Raw genomic sequence first — 18575 nt, 5'->3', positions numbered from 1 at the left:
ACTTTATCCTATTGTCTTGGTCTATTACACTATTGGCTCTCCAAATCATCTTGCACGTTTTGCAGTGTCAAACGAGATCTTCCTTCCCCTCACCTATGAACTTGGGTAGTTTTTGCTTCTATGCTATTGTGATTGGTCTCTATATTTGGTTGTGTTGTTACCACGGGTTGTATCAGTAGTGTAGGTTGTGTTGGGATTGTTGAACTCGGTGTGCTAGAATTGAAAGTATTTGGCCCCTTGTACTTGGTGTCCCCGAACTACTAGAAGTGTTTAAGCCTAGTAGGCTGCTTTGATTACATGCCCCTCTGTTAATCTAACACTTATGGCAGCATTGGTATCGTCAACTTCTCTTCCTTCAGCTTCTTCTCTGTCCCTTCTTCGGGGCTCCCTTGCCTTCATATGTGGGGCTAACGTTAAGTTTCCAAGTAAGCTTCTTGTTTCCTCAATAAATTCCTCTTCTCTATTCACCTTGCTGTTCTGCTCTTCGTCGTGGCAAAATTCCTTCCCGTGTTCAATACTTACAAGCTCACCTTCAATAGCCCCCTCCTTTGGTAGTCCCTCGACAGTTCTCTTGAACCTTTTCCTTCTTTTGGGTTGCTGCTGCAATAATATTACTTTTTGAGTAGCCTCTCGCTTCTCTATCTCATTTTTTGTATTCCTATTTTTATTTAATTGATTTCGCATACATGTTTTTTTAAAATACCCACAATAAAATGACACATGATAAAGTCAAAGAACAATTTTATTCATTTATTGTTTGTCTACAATTTATGCAACTATAGGGACATAGTTATAACACATGTTCTCCTTTCTTCATCTTCTCTTTCAGGGTTCACTTCATATCTCCCCTATGACGAGATTCATCTTCTTTATCATGATGACGACATTCGTCCCTTTCATATTAGAAATTCTTGAGAACTTGTTGTCATCGGTTCTCATAGTTGATTTCTATTGACGGTTTTGTAGTGCAAGATATGTTTGTGCTAGCAGTCGTGGGACATGACACATCAAGCGGTCAATTGTCGAACTAAATTTGAGAGCGCTCCAGACGACACCTTTGGGGATCCCTTCCCGTGTGACTTCTCTTCGCATGTGTGTCTCAATAGATGCTTGGAGTATAGAGATGAAATCTGTTGTCAATTTTCTTTATCCTTCGAACAACTTAGGATTCTCGTCTTCTTGACTGCTAGTGCTGTAATCTATTGGTTGATTCTATCAGATTTCCACAATCCATAACGATGTATATATTCTTTCTGGGATCAGTTGTGTAAATATTTCTAGAATCTCTTGATCCTAGAAAGAATGCAAACATTTATTGGTTGCCCCATTGGATTTTCTTCGTCATTCACTCTTTCCTAGAATCTTGAAAGTAACGACACCAAATGTTTTCCACCTATGGTAAAATGGTTTGATACATGCTACTGCAATATGGAAATAAAATAGAGAATGTAAATGCAAATGTTTGTCAGGAAACCACCATATATTTCATTACTGTTCTTCAAGTACATCCATAACATATGACACAGTACTGATGATGTCTCTCGTCTATGGCGAGTGTACATATATCATCTAAAGGGATGCGACTCAACTGTCGCAACATAATGGCTTACCCTTTGGATACTAACGACTCCCTAACAACATAGTTAACCATTCCCAACAGTTACTGTTATACCGACAACAAAACTATTCATGTGTTTTGGCAAAATGGAATTTTCAAGACTTGTCATTGAACTCTATTTATGGAGACCATAGACATAAAATTTCTGGTTTATCATTTTTATAGCATGATATTTTGGATTGGATTGTTTGAGCTAGTACCGACTAGGAGCTAAGAGTTTACATTTTGTATTTTTTTATAGAATTCGTTCTAAGGAATATAATAAATAATGACATTTTACTAATTAAGGAGATATTCTTTTCCTTTCAGTAGATATATTTTTTCTTGATGAAAAGAGCTTCTGGATTCGTTTCTGTTACTATTATTGCATTAAAGTTTTGGATGACACTCTTTGATCCATCATCAACATGTAGTGCAAATAGAGAAGATGAGTGAAAAGTAGATTAGGAAAGCTATGAAAGATGTGGGTGTTGAGAAAGAGATGAAAGTTGGTGCGAGTCCAAGTAGAGAAGTTGAAAAGAAAAAATTAAGTAAAGGAGAAATGGTACAAAATGAAGATAAATGAAAAAACACAATAATAAGAAAATTAAAAATAAATGAAAAAGAAATAATACACAAATCCAAACAAAAAGGTAAAAAATGCGAAAGTCATAAACCCAAAAATAAAACAAAACATACATCTAATATATATATGTGTGTGTGTGTGTTTGTGTGTGTGTGTGATTAGAAACTATAGAGACACACACACACACAACAAAAAGTATCTAATAATAGTATAAAATCTATATAATACATTAAAACATAATATATGATTAGAAATTCTATTTATTTATAAACACAGAAAAATCAATATATATATATATATATATATATATATATATATCTGATTAGAAATTCTATTTATTTATAAACACAGCAAATATAGATATATATATTCATTTTGCTGTGTTTATAAATAAATAGAATTTCTAATCATATATATAATAGAAATTCTATTTATTTGTAAACACAGCAAAATGAATATATATATATATATATATATATATATATATATATATATATATATATATTTGCTGTGTTTACAAATAAATAGAATTTCTAATCAGATATATATATGACATTATATATTTATCTAATACATATGTGGAGAAGGAAAAGTTCACCGACCTCGAGACTGTTTTAACTGCATAGTAACATGGGGACGCGTCCCCCCCCTTTTTGCCCGACGTCTCGGAGACTTCAACGCACCGGAGACTTGGGGACTCCGTCTCCCCGTCCCCAGCGGTGCCACTAGATTCCACCACCTCCACCGAGGATGGGGGACATCCTACTATTCACTATTTGCAAATTCAACTATTTATGTTTAATGTTCGATGTTCCAATTCAATGCAATGTTTCAAGTATTCACTCTTTTACACCTTTACATCCTATATTGCAATACATATTTTCATAACTAACATTTTTAAATACCATATGCATAGATATATACACCCCTCTTGTCCCCTACAGCCGTCCCCCCACCGTCCCCCCGCCGTCCCCAAATTAAGGCCCCTCTGTCCCCCCGTCCCGGAAACTTGTCCCCCCGTTTCGCCGTCCCCCCGTCCCCCAGGGTGGTGTAACTATTTAAGTCTTGAAGGATGAACTTTCCCTTGCGTCACCTAACTTAACTGGTGCTCTAGTGAGGTAAGAGATCAAGAAAACTAAATGATAAAATATTTAACATAAGACATAGAATGTAGGAAACCTAGATAACTTATGCTATAGAAGATGAATATAATTTAACTATGGAAAATGAAAATGCAGATCATAGAGATTGAACACTGAAACCAATGAGCTCACTTACATGCACACCAACATGGGTTGCAACGACATCAACGCATCATGCATTCATTCTATATGGACAATATAGATTTCAAAGCATGAATTTGAAGAAAATTGAAATAAATATACTAACTAAAAATTGCAGACATAAAAATAAGTAAAGTAGTGGGAAGTAGAAAGAACAACTAGACTAATAAAAAATAAGATGAAATGAAGAGATGTAAGGTGAAGGAAGCTTACAAATGAAGAAGACCAATGGGATTGATAAGCAGTTCTACTTCCAACGAACTTGCACACATAAAAGAAAAGGGAAATATTGGGTGGCTGTTTGGAGACCTGCCTTAGTCAGGTCCCAGTTTTGGTGTCTCCACATCCACAATAGTTGAATAGATGAGATAAAGATAATAGAAAAAACGATATTGAAAGATGAACTATGGTATGCTATTAAAATACAAAAATGAGTGAGATGAAGTGACCCCCTTTAAAACCTTGAAACTACAGGCCAATGGAATAAGGGCCGAGTAATGAATCTTGGCGTTGGTAGGTGGTGGTATGAGGCATTACACTTCAATGATTGCGTTTTGTAATGCTTCAATGACTCACTCCATTTCTTCAGACTTGTGGGATGAGTGTGCATTGCACATGTCTCCATAGCATGCACGCATCCTAGGTTGACTATGTAATGACTCTCTCTATAAAGGCCACAGAAACCCTCAAACTGAACTTAGGAATTTTGTCAAACACTTGGCGTGTAACAGTAACAATATTCAAAATATGGTAATTTCAGATTTGATACTTTCAGAATATAATCACAGAATTACAATATATATAAAACCATTGAACTATATTTCAATTACAATGCCATAAATTCTGAAATTATTTTATTACCAATTCTGGTCTGATTATTACAATGACTGTATGACAGCAAATCTACCCAAAAATTGACATATATTTCAGAATGCAAGAACCTGGTTTGAAGAACTATGGAAGAACACCACGTTTTGCTGCAGATCGTTGATGAAGACCTCCAACCGCACCCCCAAACTATCCTTAATTTGCTGCTGCTGCCCAAACTAGCAGGGCCGTACCAGGCCGTACCTGTACAGCTGCTGAAATAAAATAATATTAGGGTTTTGGGACCCCCAAATGCAAGGAAAATGGGCGCCTAGGGTTAGGTAGTAACCCTGTAAAACCATAAAAAATAACTCCAAGGGGTTGAGGAGATATGAGCAATTATGTGGTTCCGAACCCTGCTTTGCCAATTCTGAAAATGCACTTATTCTGTCTTCAAACTCTTGTCAAATGCTTCTCCAATAATAGGGCAAATCTGAAATCCTTATTCCAACCAAAAACAAACCCTAACAACGAATTCTCAATAAGCTCCAATGAGATGGCTGAATACCAACTCCAATTATGCAACAATTCAGGTGATATTTCACACCCTCAAAGTCGCCAATCCAAGGGAGTGATTCGTTCCCAAAGATCGAATAATTTGCAGATCCAAAGTCCACAAATGTCTTCACAATGAAAAAGTAGAAGAGTTCTCCAATCCAAGCATGTCCAAATGAGAGGCCCAGCCCTCTATTTATTCACTTTTCTAAGAAGTTGCTAGAACTTCTAGAAACATCCTTTATAATTTCTCATTATAATGCACTTTTTTATAATAAAGTAATTTTATAAAATAAAAAGTGCAACTCAAATTAAAATTATAACATGTGGGCCCCAATATCACATAATGATAAAATATAACCTCTTAACACTTCTTCAAGAGCAAGATATAACTATCTGATCCGCAGAATTGACTCTCTTTCCACACCATTTGCCTACGAGAGTCTGTAATAGGCAAATCCATGATCAATGCCATGTCGAACTAAAGAGGGGACATTACAGTCCGCCTCTCCTGAAATTGCTTGGCCTCAAGCAATCTCAACGCCGGGTGCTGCAAAATAGCCTCCCCCTCCCAAGTAGCATCCTCAACAGGTAAATCTTTCCACTTAACCAAGTATTCTCTGATCACCCTTCTACAAAGCTGCTTTTCTCTGCTCTCCAGGATGGATTCGGGTACTAAAATCAATTTTCCCTCATCGTCTAAAGGAGGTAATACTGCAGAAGGCACCACATTCTGACCCAACGCCTTCTTGAGGCGTGACACATGAAACACATTGTGCACTCTGCTGTCTGCGGGAAGCTCCAACTCATAAGCCACTTCACCAACTCGCCTGATAATCCTAAATGGTCCATAATAGCGTGGCTTAAGTTTCTCTGCCCCACTCTTCTCAAGAGTAGATTGCCTGTATGGCTGCAACATGAGGTAAACCATATCATCTACCTCAAAACTACGCTCAGTTCTCTTCTGGTCTGCATACTGCTTCTGCTGGTTCTGAGCTCTTGCAATATTGTCTTTGAGGGTAGCAACTATATCCTTACTCTCCTGTAATAATTCACCTGCACTGGGTACCCGGCTGTCGCTCAACAACAAATCCAAGAAACTAGGTGCTTCATAACCGTAAAGTGCCATGAAGGGTGTCATCTGTATAGTCATATGATATGTAGTATTGTAACAATACTCGCAGAGATATATCCATCTGACCCAAGCTCGCTGCTGAGCTGCCACATAATTCCTTAAATACCCTTCCACCCATTTGTTCACAATTTCTGTCTGACCATCGGTTTGTGGGTGATAGCTAGTGCTGGGTGTAAGCTCCGTGCCACATAACCGGAATACCTCCTGCCAAAAGTGACTCATGAAACGGCTATCCCTATCACTCACAATGTTCTGAGGCAAGCCGTGCAATCTGAAAACCTCCCGAAAGAAAACCTCTGCCACCTGAGCTGCTGAATGTGTAGTGGTGATAGGAAAGAAATGAGCATATTTCGTTAATCTATCTACCACCACATAAATACAATCTCGTCCTTGTACCTTGGGCAAACCTGTGATAAAGTCCATGGAGATGCATTCCCACTTCCTGTCGGGAATCGGAAGTGGCTGTAGGAGCCCTGCCGGATAGCTGTGTTCTTGTTTGTTTTGCTGGCAAACAAGACACTCTCGAACATACCGCAAAACATCAGCTTTCAGCCCTTTCCAAGTGAACCGCTCTCGAACTGACTTGTAAGTCTTGAAGTACCTGGGATGGCCTGCTGTCGGTGAGTCGTGAAGTGCTCTCATAATCAGTTGCTTAACCTTCGATCCTGGGACTAGGTAAATCCTGTTCTTGTAAATGATCAAATCATCCACAAGTGTGTATCTGGTATCAATCACTGTTCCCTCTACTATATCGGAGGCCCATGTATCCCTGGCATACTCTGCTATAATCAAGTGTCGCCAATCCTCTGATATCTGAACCATAAGAGTGAGGTGTGGCCTTCGAGATAGAGCATCTGCAACAACATTCTGAGTTCCCTTGACATATGAGATGTCAAAATCATATGCCTGTAACTTACTTACCCACTTTTGTTGGCGATCATTCAGGTCCTGCTGTCCCAAGAAATGCCTCAGACTGTTATGATCAGTTTTAATACAAAACTTGCTACCCACAAGATATTGTCTGAATTTGGCCAAAGCATGCATGATGGCCAACATCTCCTTATCATATATACTGAATGAACGCTCAGGGCCTCTGAGCTTCCTGCTCTCATAAGCTATGGGGTGCTTATTCTGCATAAGTACAGCACCTACTCCCTCTCTAGATGCATCACATTGAAGCTCAAATGGCTTCGTGAAATCAGGTAATGCTAGAACTGGGCACGTAGTCATTATCTCCTTAAATCTCATAAAACAGTCCTGTGCCTTTTGAGTCCACACAAATTCCCCTTTTTTCAGTAAATCTATCATGGGAGCTGCATGTCGTGAGTAGCCACTGACAAACCTGCGATAAAAACCACATAAACCAAGGAACCCCCTTAACTGTGTAAGGTTCTCTGGTGGAGGCCAATCAACAATAGCGCGTATCTTTTCAGGATCCATCCGCACTCCCTCTGCACTAATGATGTGTCCTAAATATAACAGCTCGGTCATCCCTAAGTCACATTTGGACTCCTTTGCATACAAGGACTCCTTCTGTAGAATGCTCAACACCGTCTCCAAATGCTCTAGATGCTCCTGCCATGATCGGCTATAGATCAAAATGTCATCAAAAAACACCAGCACGAATTTCCTCAACTGATGGTGGAAAACTCTGTTCATAGTGGACTGGAAAGTGGCAGGTGCATTGGTCAGGCCGAAAGGCATGACTACAAACTCAAAGTGCCCACAATGACATCTGAAAGCAGTTTTCTCAATATCCTGTTCACGGACTCTAATCTGGTGATATCCTGATCTCAAATCAATTTTCGTGAAATAACAGGCCCCATGCAATTCATCTATCAACTCATCAATGCGAGGAATAGGATACCTGTTCTTAATGGTTCTCTTATTTAATGCCCTGTAATCAATACACATCCGAAGCGTTCCATCCTTCTTTTTTACCAAAACAACAGAAGATGCAAAAGGTGACTTACTAGGTTGGATGTGCCCCATAGCTAGCAACTCCTCAATGGTCCTTTCGATATCATCCTTGAGTCGCTTTGGATGTCGATATGGTGTGATCATGATAGGTTTAGCACCTTCCTCTAGTTCAATAATATGCTCAATACCTCTGTCCGGTGGCCTGCCTGGTGGAATCTCACTGAATACCTTTTCGTACTTAATCCTCAACTTCTGAATATCAGGATGATATTCCACCTTATGTTGCTCCTCCTGTGTAGGTATCAAAGTACAAACTGCTGCCCACTCTATATCATTATGCCTAGTTAATCTCTCCGGCCGCCTAAATGAGATAGTCCTGATGTCTCCATTACGGATAGCCTTTAACACATGAATCCTACCATTCATTTCGAATTGTATCTCCATATCCTCTAATCTCAGGGTAGCCACCTTCAAGGAATGTAGCCACTGCATCCCAAGTACTATGTCCATGTCACCCATGTTGACCACATGATAATCCGCCTTAAACTCATAGTTGTTCAAGCGCAAAGGTAAGTCTCGTACCATCCTGTCACAACGAAGAGTGTATCCATCAGCTACCTTGACTCTTAGTCCTTCGAACTCCTCAGTAATGAGTCCACGCTTCTCTACAAATCGTGCATCAATGAAATTATGCGTGGCACCTGTGTCCAACAATGTAATAACCTTCTGTCCAGCCAAGACTCCCCGAAGTCTGAAAGATCCCTCTCTCTGGATACTAGACAGTCGTGCTTCCTGTAAATGTAGCTCTGTTTCCTGCCTTTGCCCTGCACTGTCTATCTCCTGCTCTCCCTCTGCTTCATCAGGATCCTCATCATGATGTTCTGAACCATCTGAATCTGAGCCTTCGTAATAAGCCCACATTGCCCGGTTGGCCTTCCCTTTTGGCCTCATAGGACAGTCATGGCCGTACTCATACGGGCCTTTGCAATAGAAGCATAGCTTCTTCCTACGCAAGTCATTAAGTGTCTCCTTGTCCAGCCTCTTACTTTCTTCCTTAGGTAGCTGTGCCTCTCTATGAAAGGGTTTCCTGTCCTTATCTTTTCCTGAAGGGAAACTCTTTGCCTGAAATTTATTTTTAGAAGCTGAAGAGGAATCCATGTCACGAGCTTTCTTAATGGCTTCCTGCAAAGTGGGAGGGTTGAGGGCTTTAATCCACCCTCTCAACGGATCAACTAACCCATCCATAAATAAAACCAATAGCCTTCGTTCAGATACATCTGTTACTAACACTGCAAGTTTCTGAAACTCTGAAATGTATGTTTCCAGTGAGCCCCACTGTTTAAGCTGGGCTAATTCCTTGAAATGGAGTTCTGGATCTTTCTTATCAAAACGTTCAATCAGTCTCTCCGTAAACTCCACATATGAGGTAATGTGTGCATGACCCATAGTGATCATACCATGATGCCACCATTCGTGTGCTAACCCATCCAGGTGAATTGCTGCATACTTAATAGCTTCTTCCTCAGACATAGGATTCAATTGAAAGTATGTGTCAAGCTTTTGAACCCAAGCTCTTGCTGTAGACTTCCCCGAGCCATCATAATATGGTAACTGTAGTTTTCCTACTTTCTTTCGTAGCTCATAGTTCTGAGTCCTGTCTTGTCCAGGGGGCATATGCTTCATCCGCACATCCATATATTCTCTAAAGGTGATTGCAGCTGTAAAATCTGGTCCTCCTGCTTCCCAATCTCTCCTCAGCTGATCCTGTATGTCAGTGATCTGGGGTTCTGGTACCGGCTGCTCTGGAGCTCTAGGAAGGAACGTAGGAATCATAGGCCTCGAACTTACTGTCCGAGCTTGCTGGGGGGCATGACCGAAATTGTTCCCAATTTGTTCGCCTCCATTATGTCTCTCATCCTGATTATTCCCATTCTGATTGTGACCATTCTGATTATTTCCTCCTCCTATGTTAGCGTTCAACCCCATTTGTCGAGCCGTCATCTGCATCATAAGCTCCATTCTCTGATTCTGTTCTTGTGCTCTTTGTTCGGCTAATCGCTGTCCCTGTGCCAGGGTGTCTAATAACTGTAAAAATCTTTCCTCTTGCGGATCTGGACCGGCATTCCCGCCTCTATCCATATTGTAGTCGTAGTCTTGATCAAAAAATACCTCCCCTGTGTCTGTATGACTGGATTCTATGTCCACCTGGATAGATGAGCTAGACTGTTCGCTCTGCAGGTCAGAAATCCTATCTTGTCTTGCTTTGGTATTGCGGAAATTATAAGGCCTTTGTCGCATGCTCTGATTTTAGTGTTTTGACATTTCGTCAAACACTTTCCCTCCTATCCAGCTGTTCCAAATTCCCTATAAGACCTCCACAGGATGGCAGGACTTATAGCTCTGATACCACTGTAATGACCCTCTCTATAAAGGCCACAGAAACCCTCAAACTGAACTTAGGAATTTTGTCAAACACTTGGCGTGTAACAGTAACAATATTCAGAATATGGTAATTTCAGATTTGATACTTTCAGAATATAATCACAGAATTACAATATATATAAAGCCATTGAACTATATTTCAATTACAATGCCATAAATTCTGAAATTATTTTATTACCAATTCTGGTCTGATTATTACAATGACTGTATGACAGCAAATTTACCCAAAAATTGACATATATTTCAGAATGCAAGAACCTGGTTTGAAGAACTATGGAAGAACACCACGTTTTGCTGCAGATCGTTGATGAAGACCTCCAACCGCACCCCCAAACTATCCTTAATTTGCTGCTGCTGCCCAAACTAGCAGGGCCGTACCAGGCCGTACCTGTACGGCTGCTGAAATAAAATAATATTAGGGTTTTGGGACCCCCAAATGCAAGGAAAATGGGCGCCTAGGGTTAGGTAGTAACCCTGTAAAACCATAAAAAATAACTCCAAGGGGTTGAGGAGATATGAGCAATTATGTGGTTCCGAACCCTGCTTTGCCAATTCTGAAAATGCACTTATTCTGTCTTCAAACTCTTGTCAAATGCTTCTCCAATAATAGGGCAAATCTGAAATCCTTATTCCAACCAAAAACAAACCCTAACAACGAATTCTCAATAAGCTCCAATGAGATGGCTGAATACCAACTCCAATTATGCAACAATTCAGGTGATATTTCACACCCTCAAAGTCGCCAATCCAAGGGAGTGATTCGTTCCCAAAGATCGAATAATTTGCAGATCCAAAGTCCACAAATGTCTTCACAATGAAAAAGTAGAAGAGTTCTCCAATCCAAGCATGTCCAAATGAGAGGCCCAGCCCTCTATTTATTCACTTTTCTAAGAAGTTGCTAGAACTTCTAGAAACATCCTTTATAATTTCTCATTATAATGCACTTTTTTATAATAAAGTAATTTTATAAAATAAAAAGTGCAACTCAAATTAAAATTATAACATGTGGGCCCCAATATCACATAATGATAAAATATATCCTCTTAACACTTCTTCAAGAGCAAGATATAACTATCTGATCCGCAGAATTGACTCTCTTTCCACACCATTTGCCTACGAGAGTCTGTAATAGGCAAATCCATGATCAATGCCATGTCGAACTAAAGAGGGGACATTACAGACTAGGCCATGTGGCTTAGAATATTAGTGGATGGTTGACAAGGCAAAATAGAGGGATGTGAAGGGTGATGTGGAATTTCATGTTTCATACTAAGGTAGGGACATGGGGTAATGGCAAATTGCACAAGGTTGGAAATTCACGACATTGCAATATATATAATAAATATGTATAACTGATTAATTATATGTGTGTGTGTGTGTGTGTGTGTGTGTGTGTGTAGCTCCAACAAAATGCATCTAATAATATTATTATTGGATACATTTTACTACGTGTATACACACACACACACATATTTACGTACCTACATCCATATATAATGTATATATTTATGTCTGTATATGTATGAATGTATGTGCAAATCTATATGGATGTATACACACAACACACACAAAAGCTAAAATAAATGCTGGAAGGACCAACGAAAAGAGAGAAAAAAGGAACCAAAGAGAGAGCAACTACTAGAGAAAAAAATGAATAGGAACACAACAAAAACTAATCAAAAGGAGTAAGTGTATGTGTGCACAAGTGAGAAAAACAAAGAGCCTGAACTAGAAGAAAGAGACCAACCCAAAAGCATAAGCCCCAAAATTACCCAAAAACGTAATTCAAACTAACTATCAAGAGAGTAAACTAAGACATAGAAAACCAGAGAAAAGGAATTGGAAAAAGAACAAAGTAAACCAAAGAAGATAAAAGAGCCTAACAAGTATATGAGCACAGTCAAGGAGCCCTAGTGAGACAAAAGGGAGGGGGGAGAAACTAAAGGAGATGAGATGACAAGAGGAGGGAAAGGAAAGAGAGAAAAATCAAATTAGAAGCCTTGACAAGGAGCAAGAAGGGCAGAGGGAGAAAGGAGGGGCGTAAGAGAGGGAGAAGAAGCATAAAGGTGGAAGAAAGACCAAAAACCAAAGTGGGGGAGTTTAACATGGGGGGAAGAGCTTAGGCTAGAAGGTTGTGGTGGCACCTAAGGTTGGAAAGAAGAGGTTTCTGTGAAGAGCTAAGCCGCCAACCTTTATTGTAGTTGAGGTTAGAGGGAAGGTTGTGGATTTCAATAGCTGCTTTGGGATTCCTCTTGAAGATGTTCTCTTCTTTAAACAAGATTTGGGTGTTTTCAAGACATATGTGGTGCTTTGTGGATGAGGAATGCTCCAGGTTAAGGCTGATTTTGAGACACGGTCATGCCTAATGACTACAATAGGCTCTTTGATCCTGGCGCTAAAAGCTCAACCTATTTCAACAATGTAAGGAGCGCCATAGGAGCCAACTACCTCATAAACTATTGTGTCTAAAAGGATGTCTCTAGATTCTTGAAGAGGTGTGATGTAGGGGCATCTGAGGTTCCTGAAGATTTTGGCATTTTGGTGGAAGAAAAAAGGTGCTCAGCCATCTCTGTGGTATTTCTCAGCTGGAGGCTTGATTGAATGCGCTAAGTGGAGAACCTTGGTGCTTGGTTGAAGAAGGGTTGGTGTTCGGTCATTACTGGGCATGGTGTTGATTGAGGTGCTCAATCGTTGTGGTGCTCGGTTGCTGAAGGAACTTGACATAGTTTCTGTTGCTTGGTAGAACCTGTTCTCGGCAATGCTTGTGGGAGCTTGGCAGGAATGCTCGGTTGTTTTTCTGACACTTAGTAGGGCGATGATGCCGATTGGAGTTCTTGAGGTTTTGGTTGGCCGACTTGGTACATTTAATGCATGTAGTGTGTCATTGTGACGTGGATTGATCTGGGGGTGTGTGAGGACCTATGTGTGGTCTTGGTCATCTCTCCTATGTGCATTTAATCAGTGTTGTAAACTTGGGGGCTTGTCCTAAGTATTTTTCGTGTGGTTATTATAGGTTAACACGAGGGTTAACATTTTGTATTTAATGTTTGCTATGAGCCGACTTGTGGCTTAAATATGCATTTAATGCAAGGGTTTATTTAATTTGTAACTTACTAGGCCTACTTGTGGCCTAGTTGGGTATAAGTAGGGGGTTTAGGGGGAGTCTTGAATCATTATTCAGCGTGGGGTCCAACATGGAGAAGATGGAGTAGCTGAGTGAGCAATGTTTTCTTGAGTGTGTGGACAAATCGCTGAATGTGAGGCAGTTTACACCATGACGTTGGATGAAGTTTGAGTAGAGCTAGTAGCTGCAGCTTGGGAAACAAGGAGATTGCTTGGTGGATTGTGAGCACAAGTTTAGATCTTGTTGCAGGTTTCTACTAGAGTGTTGTTTTGTTACAAATCTGAACTAGCTAGGGTTTTGGATTGGATCTTGAGGGATCTTGTAGAACTATTACTTGCTTTGTATTTGGCCGTAATTAGAAAGACCTTACAACCTGACACATTGTATGTAATCAGTTGATTCATAATAAAGAGTTGAGTTTGGTATTAGCTTGTGCATTTTGTGTTGTGTTTCCACTGTGTGATTAATTGCTGGGGGCTACAACATCTCCTTTGGGGATTCTCTTGCATTGCACTGCGTCAAGGTGGGATGCAATTCCTAAAGGTGGACTTTGGCTTGAAAGCACAATGAAACCCTTTTCATGGAATATCTTAGGAACTTTAGGATAGGCGAGGGTTTTGGGTTCGATTGGGAGGATGTTGGATCTAATTAAGGTTGGAAGGACACGAGTTATAGATTTGTTAAGGGCCCTTGCAATTTACTTATTGTTGGACCCATTTAACTTTAGAACTTTATGAAGGTGGGTAAACTATTGCTCGATGTTATCTTCATCATAGATACAAAAGGCTTTGATGACCAAGGTTTTGAGGGTACTCATCTTTTGGGTGGGATTTTGATTGGAGGGAGAGTTGAGATGTAGGTCAGTGGGAGTCACTTTGTGATGGATGTGACAAGCTAGGGAGCCATCTAGTCTTTTTATAAGCAGAATCTCGAAGATTTGTATTTGGTTATTTGACTCAATATTTTAGTAAAAGAGCTATTGTGGGCGAGGCTGTAAAGATGGGTATGTAATTTTTCTAGTTTATCTTAACTATAAGGCCAACAAGCATTGGTATCATCAACATACCTTTTTCACTATTTAGGTTTGAGTGGAAAGGAGAAAAGGTTTATTTCTTTGAATTTCTCCATGTAAATGTTTGCAAGAATAGGAGAGGGGGGGAACTGATGGCTATTTTATCAACTTGTTCATAGATTGACCCTTGGAAAGAGAAAAAAGTCTATCTCAAGCACAACTCTACCTAGGAGGGAATGTATTGTTGTATTAAACAAAGAAGATGAACAAAATATAGAATAGGAAACTTTCTTAAACAAACTAAAGATGACTAGATGACTATTAAAGAAACTTTCTATTATCCTAATACCCTCCCATAATGGTCATTGTGCTAACCACCCTGCAGAAGAGACAATGTCTTTTGGTTGCAAATACAAAAAGGGCTGCCCCCTTCTCATCAAAACATTTTGCTGCTTCTAAGACTCTCCTTGGATCTGCAAAATGTTAATAACCAAGAAGACATCCAACTTCATGTTCGGTATCAAAGGTATTAGTCCTTGCAGCTAGAGACACCGAGATGAAATTGAAACCACAATTTTAAGGAAAATTGCCAAAACCTTTTGCAGATGAGTACTACAACTCACTACAAACTGCAAAAATTTCAAAAAAAATCAGAAAAATTAGACATGATTCTTGAGGTTAAAAAGTTGATCAAAACCAAACACAGAACCCGAGAAATGGATAAGAGAATACAAGACTTTTCTTTTAAGGAAAAAAAGTTAAAACCCAACATATAATTTTTGAGTAAAAAACTATTAAAACCCAATAGATAATATTTACAGAAAAATTATTAAAAACCAATAGATAATTTTTGAGGAAAGCATTGTTAAAACCCAACACATAATCTTTTAGGGGAAAAATTCTAAAAACCAATAAGAGAAACCTTAATGTGCAAAACGGAAGACTTTGTGCAGTAAAATAGTACATGCAAGAACATGCAAGTAATGCAACTCACAAAATGCCCATGCAAGCAACATGCAACCTTTGACAATCAAAGACCTTTACTCAAATTAGGGAATCACAATATCAAAACCCTTGACCAAGCTTGTGAATTTCAGCAAAATCATTCAAAGATGAACCACAAAATTTTCATAAATACCTCCAATGACTTTTGTTTTAAAAAAGCACTTCTTTTTTTTGGAAACAAATTTTAGATCAAAAGTGGCTTGAATTTTTCTTGAAAAAATCGCCAAATTTTATGAAATCTCATTGACCCACTTTGATACCATGTAATGGTTAATTGATGTCATATTGTTGTATTAAACAGAGGAGATTAAGGCTCCTTATATAGATTTACAAAGAGGATGTTACTAAAAGAAATAATCGTTAACAAAAGACAATACAAAATTTAACTAAACAAACTAAAGATGACTAGATGACCATTAATGAAACATTATATTATCCTAATAGCAACTTCATAATTGATGTTGCTCTCAATGATCTCAATGGAATTGAGATGGGGACCTTGGCTATATATATATATATATATATATATATATATATATATATATATAATGTTTTAATGTATTATATACATTTTATTATATGTGTGTGTTTTATTGTAATTTTTGGTTTAGGATTGTTGAATATTTTACATTTTTGTTTGGATTTGAGTATTGTTTCTTTTTCATTTATTTTCTTGTTTGCTTATTAGTAGCTTTCTTTGTCTTCTTTTTGTACCATTTCTCCTTTAATTATTTTTTTTTCCTTTTCAATTTCTTTACTTAGATTCCGTGCCTTCTTTCACCACTTTCTCACCACCCACATCTTTTTAAGCTTTCCTATTCTGCTATTAACTCGTTTTTTGTGCTTGCACTACTTCATTCCAGTGATGGATCGTAGAGTGTGATATGAAACCTTGATGTTAAATAATACACAATCAAATCTAGAAGCTCTTTTCATCAATTTATGGATTAAAGAAAAGTAACGAATTTGAATATTTTCTCCTACTAATACACTTAAAATAAACTTTTGGGTAAAATTACTCATGCATTTGTACAAATTTGGTGGTCATCTTAGTCTGCAAATGTGCTTAGGTTTGTGTAATAGCCCACCTTAACTCACATACATCATTTTGGTCATTATAAACTTATAATGAAAAGCCAGAAACAATTTTTTGGGCACTAAGTTACTATTATGTTTAGTAATTTTTGTTAAAAATATTAGATTCTATATTAGTTGGAATAATAAATTCTGCCTTATGTCTCATCTCAATGATTCTTTAAATGTTCCTAATCATTTTTACCATATTGACAGATTGGGATCAGGCTGCTTCTGAGCCCTGTGAGTTCCAATATTGTGCTTCGAATAGCTTGGTATGTCCCAAACCTGGTTTAATAAGCAGGAAAACATTGAGTTAAATTTTGGATTGTGTAAACAGTGATGCAATAATTAACAATGTGGATGACTGTATACTCTGTGCTAGTTATACAAACTTTGATTAATGCTACCACAGTGATTTGATTTCATCTCAATTTAATGTTCTAGAGTTGTTCACAAAACAATTCAATTGCTATAACTGTCACAATTTCAATATGAAAACTTGTTATACAAGTATACAATTCTATGCAGCGACGAAGAGCCCCGATACGCTTACTGCAACTCAATTACACATGCAGAAGGTTTCCAGTTGTTCATATTTGCGTAGTCCAGCTGTGGAATTCTTCACCAAAGATTGAAGCTAACCCCCTCCCAAACATGGAGAATGAGATAACACCTTCCCACGATTTCCCAAACATGAGAAGACAAAAACACCAAGTGTTCAAATTGACTTGAAAGTCACACTCCTGCCATATATACAGAAAAAAAATTGTTGAAGAGTCACAAGGTCCGATTGGGTTTATCTAGGATAGCTGACCCATCATGATTAAAAAAAATGAAATTTAAATTAGACTCGAAGCAAGGAATCCGGATGACCTATCAATTCTATGGAGGATGGAGGGCCCTATCTCGGCTATTGGGAATGAAGCCCTTTTGGGTTGACTCCCTTTAATAGAAACTAAGGATGCATATTTAAGAAGAAAGAGGCAATTATCTAAGGGGATCAGAAGAATAACAAAGATAGGAGATGATTTCAGAGGCTACAGGACAGTGACCTCATTAAGCAATGATTCTGCTGTTAAAAACAGCAGCAATTGATTTGTGTATGTCAATTTCAAATAGTAAAACAAGAAAACATTGATAATAAAACAGTGAAGGGATCCATAAAAAACAGCGATTAAAACATAGCTTGATCTTGACTAACACAGCACTAAGTGTTTGGTTACAGACAAGTGACTTTGAAGGGGTGCAGGTGCAAGAAATCAATTATGTTAATTAGCGATTAACAAAGGAGCATTAACGAAGAGACCCAATCTACCATAGAAGGGTGATCAATCCGAAATTCACATATCTCGAGGAGGATGCTAAAGCCACAATGGAGGAGACAGCCAGGGCACATCGAGGGCATTGGATCATTCAGGCAGAAAAATATCAAATGAATAAACAATCATTCTCAGAGCAGATCGAATAAGCAGGCATTCCAAGTTAAGGAAGCAGCAGACTTCAGATTCAAACCTTCATATGTCTATGAGCAAACATATCAGTTATCATCCACATTCAGATCAGATTAAGAGCAGAAGACGTATGCTCTTCCCAGATCTGTTATTTCAGCATTTTATATGTAATGTCTCTTCCTAATGTAACTTGTGAATTTACAAAGATCACCATGCGGCAATAGAATCCCTTCTTTGAAATCGTGATTACTTCCAATGACAATCTATTATGCATCCTTAAGTGTCCGAGTTATGTAATTGATAGATAGATATGTATATATAATAATAATATTATGCAAAACAATTTGTTAATGGATCTGGTTGAGCTGTTAGGTAAATGCTCAATGATTTGATCTATACTTCATGCCATTCACAATAGTAATCTATCTCTGCTATTCTCATCTTCATAATCTATAGATGGAACAGCAATTCGGAGATGAGTATTTACTCTCACATCAATAATGGGTCATTATGTATTTTTTTTCTATTGAGACCTCCCCTCTAATTATGCCTGTCCTTCCTCTTGTTCACTTGTTATACGG

At 38.4% G+C, this 18575-nt stretch overlaps 1 protein-coding gene across 3 annotated transcripts in view; it reads left to right on the top strand.

Annotated features, from left to right (window-relative positions):
• LOC149559489 (HVA22-like protein k) overlaps window positions 1-18575 on the top strand; it is a 220195-nt gene that overhangs the window by 46989 nt on the left and 154631 nt on the right. For all 3 annotated transcript variants that reach the window (XM_089828407.1, XM_089828406.1, XM_089828408.1), the window contains one exon: window positions 16757-16815. In XM_089828407.1, the coding sequence (XP_089684533.1) occupies window positions 16757-16815 (59 nt within the window). The remainder of the gene's footprint in view (window positions 1-16756; window positions 16816-18575) is intronic.

The sequence above is a fragment of the Cupressus sempervirens genome, chromosome 5 (genome assembly GCF_028749045.1).
Source record: "Cupressus sempervirens isolate cs-2001-9-10 chromosome 5, ASM2874904v1, whole genome shotgun sequence".
NCBI classification, from domain to species: Eukaryota; Viridiplantae; Streptophyta; class Pinopsida; order Cupressales; family Cupressaceae; genus Cupressus; species Cupressus sempervirens.
This window is presented reverse-complemented; position numbering and strand designations above follow the sequence as displayed.